The 4,448-nt window shown below is 36.4% G+C and overlaps 1 protein-coding gene across 1 annotated transcript in view; it reads left to right on the top strand.

The window, feature by feature from the left end:
* The window catches only part of LOC107683840 (ubiquitin carboxyl-terminal hydrolase 32-like), a 51,762-nt gene that overhangs the window by 9,520 nt on the left and 37,794 nt on the right, over positions 1 to 4,448 (top strand). The window contains exons 2-3 of the mRNA XM_016479895.1: positions 2,945 to 3,050; positions 3,609 to 3,727. Coding sequence (XP_016335381.1) covers positions 2,945 to 3,050; positions 3,609 to 3,727 — 225 coding nt within the window. The remainder of the gene's footprint in view (positions 1 to 2,944; positions 3,051 to 3,608; positions 3,728 to 4,448) is intronic.

Raw genomic sequence — 4,448 nt, 5'->3', positions numbered from 1 at the left:
CCTGTTTCGTAACAGAAAGTTATATTTTGATTTGAAACCCCATAACATTTTCCTGAGATGTTGATTTATGACACACAGTTTAAAAATTTGTCCGATTTAAATGACAATTACAAAATATTATCATATTTCCATAAGAGTGTCACTAAATTAATATCAGACATTTTTGAAGACCAAGGAGAGGGGGTGGTCATAGTGAAACATCCAAACATTTAGTATCTCTGAAAAGCCCTGAATATGCTCTGTACAGGACATCCAGACTTAAAACTGTGGCATGTATAGTCTCAGAGAAATTCACTAAAATATAATGTCCTCATATGAGGATGCAGGGTCTCAGGAGGTTAATGCTCACCCTATTTTGGGTAAAAATAGGAAAGATAATACTTTTCTTAAAAGAAACAGGATTCCCTGAATTATCGTCATTGATATCGTTATCGTAATAAATACCAGAAATATTGTGATATATTTTTAAGCCCATATCGCCCATCCCTAGCACCCAGCCTCATTAAATCCCTTGCAGCATCGCACACTTCCCCAACTTCCTGTCTGTGTGCGTGTCAGCTTCAGGAATTCTCTAGTTGATCATTACCTCCACCTTCAGTCGCTCAGTATTTGTATGACATCAAAGGGCAATGATTACATGCTACGGAAGCGTGCTACATTATTTATTATGAAAGCAGCTTTCAATAAGAATGACTTCTGTGTTTGTATATATTATGTATCTCAATGTAGTTCCACAAACAAATTAAATGAAACAAAGCCATTCTGTTATAGAAATGTATCATTTGTCCAGAAAATATGACATGCTGTCAGAGCAGAATACATACCACCTTCAAAATCGCAGTGATGCAGTGACTTATGTGTGTAAACAGCCCATAAGAAGTGAATGTCTGTACACATACCAATATCCACCCAGCAAAAGGACTTAAAGCTAAAGCAATTAAAACAATCAACTAAATGCCATATGTTAAGCTGGAGGCTTTGTGTATTGATTTTAACATAATGGTAAACTGTGCATTCCAGTCGAGTGCCGACAGCTCCTCCAAGCCTGAGCCTGAGCGCTGACATCCTCTCTGCCCTCTGGCCAAGACTGCAGCCAGCTTTACTCAGACGACTCCACACAAAACTGAGGCCCGAGCTGTAGAGATGGATGACAACACAGTGTTCATTAACCAGACCTTAACTTCATTCAGACTTGCCAGCAGGGCCCAAAATTAACACTCGCCCAGTGCCAACTATATAAATAAATTTGGGCGAGAATAACTGTCAGTTCATTTACTATACATTTAGCTAGGAAACCAAAGGTCAGAGACATAATATTTTTGTGTATTTAATTTTTTTTTAACGTTTTCTTTGATAAATATTTATTTACTTTTACTTTTTATTGTTTAATTGTTTTGGTGAGTACAAAACAGAATAACTGGTCAGTTGGCCAATAAATTTACTATCAAGACTAGGAAACCAAAAGATTTTTTTTTTCTATTTACTGTTTTATTTAAATATTTGTTTTTTTATTTACCGGTTTATTTACTTAAGTTATTTATTTATTATTTAGTAAATTTACTATCATTTAGCTAAAAGGTCACAGACATACATTTTTAGTTTTTTTTAGTTTGCATTTTGTGTTGGTGTTTTATTTTATAATTATGGTTGTGCTTATGTAAATAAATATTTGCTGAGTTTACGTATTTTTATTATTTACAAAAATGTGTGTAAATGTTTCATTGTCATAAGTTCCTTGACAAGTAGCTAAGGGGATAAAAAATTTGAATTTTGTACCCTGCTCACCAGTGAAGCTGCGGTCTAACTTGTCAGTAAAAACTCATATGGACTTGGTGATGTACAGTTTGACACAAGATTGATACCGCAGGGAAGGTACCTGTCAGTGTGTGGAAATCCCAGCTTTGACACCACAAAATTGCTCAGAATTGCAGGAAACATTACAATGTTCTTGTGCTTTTTCCCTAGTAAATGTTTGTCTTGTAGAGCAGAGCGCCGCAGAGCGCTAGACTGTGCAGTAGGCATCTGGGGGCGTGAAAATGTTAGTTATATGTGGCGTTAAGGGTAAGACATGGTGTCATACCAGGCATAAAATTGAAGTATGTCTGCATGAGATGTCTCTGTGGAATAGAAATGATCAAAAACAGGAAGAAAAGTATTTTACTGGTAAGTCTCCTGCTGGGTCACATTTTGCAGAGATATTTTTTTATACTGAAACACATTATATGTAGCCCTGCAGTGTGGGTAGAGAGAATGTAATTTTTCCTCTGTATTGAACTAAACATTGTCAGCTGATTTATGGGGAGATATGTATTTAGGGAGCATTATCATTAAAAGTCTGATGTTTCTCTGAATCTCAGCGGAAATAAAAAGTGTGAGATAATACCAGGCTGTCTGTCTTAAGCGCTGAACACCAGTAGATTTAGTAATAGCGTACTGATGGGAAGCAATGAACTTTCTTTGTTGTGTAACTGGTGAAATTCAAAAGATGGCACGTTTTCTGTTTCATTTTGGTTGCATGACTTTGTACTGTCAATACCTGTAAAAACTTTTTTTTTGCTGTGCTTACTGATAAATAACTTTTTAAATGTAATACTTTTATTATTATTATTTATAAACTCAACTGAGTTTGTTATTGTTCTCTGTATAATCTATGTAGATCTCATTCTATGACATTTGCATAATCATTATTTGCAATTCAATGTACTTCTGCATCATTTCCTGTGTCCTTTAGAAAGAGGCATTCACACTAACAATGGATAAATCATTAATCTGAGCTCTTGGTTTCTAGAATCCTACTTGACTGCATCAAGTAGTGGAGAACTATCGTCACTCCCATTGGTTGTTGCTGCATCGCTGCTCATTTTGCATAAAGTCAAGTTCAGTGGCAAAATCGTGCATTTTAACAGGCCATGTTTAATGTGCATCCCTTTCTCATCTGTTGTAGGTGATCTACAACTCTTTTGGTGGCACATCTAAAGGGCTGCACTTCAACTACCTGATCGTCGGGCTGGTTCTATTAACAAGAGGACGCGATGAAGAGAAAGCCAAATGTAGGTTTACAGAGAGGCACATGGCTATCCACTCCCATATTCTACCTATTATACTCTATACATTGATCTTGCATATTATTTCAATGTTTTTCATCGTAATTAAATGTTCTAAATCTTTGTTTTATAAATTCTGTGCATGATGCATTACAGATTAATTACTCTGTGTAGTAGCTTTATTCTCAGGATTTAAAGCATCACTTCGAAATAGCCTTATTTAACCTTACAAATGTACGTGTATATTTTGTTTGTTTTGCATGTCACAAGAGGTGCTTGACTAATTCCATTTCAAACGGCAATCTAAACAAGCACACCTCAGCCTCAGCATATTCAATTATCCAAATGTTATTTAGCTTTGTTTTGCTCTGTGTTTCTTTAGCCAGACTGGTAGCTGCATGCACACTCCACTTCACAGTCTATTCCCCATAGATGTACTGTCTACTCTGATGTGTCACACTGTGTCCCTGACAGCTGTGATTGATGTGAGGGTGCAAGACACATTGCCTGCTAGACTCTGATAAGCTGTGTGTGTATTAACCAGCATGTCCTCTGTATCCACAGACATCTTCAGCTTGTTCGCTAGTGATTCGGGGGCCTATGTGGTCCGGGAGGATGTGGAGAACATGCTGCGTTCAGTGGATGGGGAGGTCCCACCATCTCTTAGGAAGTGCTTCACTGAGGTCAGTGCAAGAAAACTAACCTGTGCTATTTACCTCAGCCTTACCAGTCTCGTGACTTGTCAGACAAACCATCACGCCATACAGCCACATAGTGTTTTTTTCAAATTACTAACAGGAAATTAGTCTGCCTTTATTCAACAATAACCAGAAAGGTATTTGGGCGGTATGACCAAAAATTTATATCACGGTATTTTCCAAAATTATACCGGTTTCACGGTACCTGACGGTATTTTTTTTTTCATGCATAACCAACCGGGTGCTAACCATATTTTCTACTGATTGAGAGAGGAAATACTGCAGTATATTGACTTAGAATGACCTATTTTACTGTCATGAGTGAATATTGTCAAAAAATACCACACAAAATAGTGACTAAACACGACCCCTTTTAATGTTAACCATGATGGCAGGGGGCGGTGGATATTTGTGGCGGTCAATGTGGATATTGTGGATGAGTTCTTCTGTGTCATCACGTTCTGTTAGTTCTACAGCTTCAGTTTTCAACTTTCAAAATACAGAAAAAAAACATCTTGCAAAATGTTATTACAATATAAAATAATGGTTTCTATTTGAATATACTTTAAAATATAATTTATTTCTGTGATGCAATGCTGAATTTCCATCAGCCATTACTCATTAATACTGATTTATTAATTAAATTATCAATGTTGGCAACAGTTGTGCTGCCAAATATTTTTTTGGGAACCTGCGATAATTTTTT

This window comes from Sinocyclocheilus anshuiensis, unplaced genomic scaffold (assembly GCF_001515605.1).
Source record: "Sinocyclocheilus anshuiensis isolate Anshui unplaced genomic scaffold, SAMN03320099.WGS_v1.1 scaffold2925, whole genome shotgun sequence".
NCBI lineage: Eukaryota > Metazoa > Chordata > Actinopteri > Cypriniformes > Cyprinidae > Sinocyclocheilus > Sinocyclocheilus anshuiensis.
This window is presented reverse-complemented; position numbering and strand designations above follow the sequence as displayed.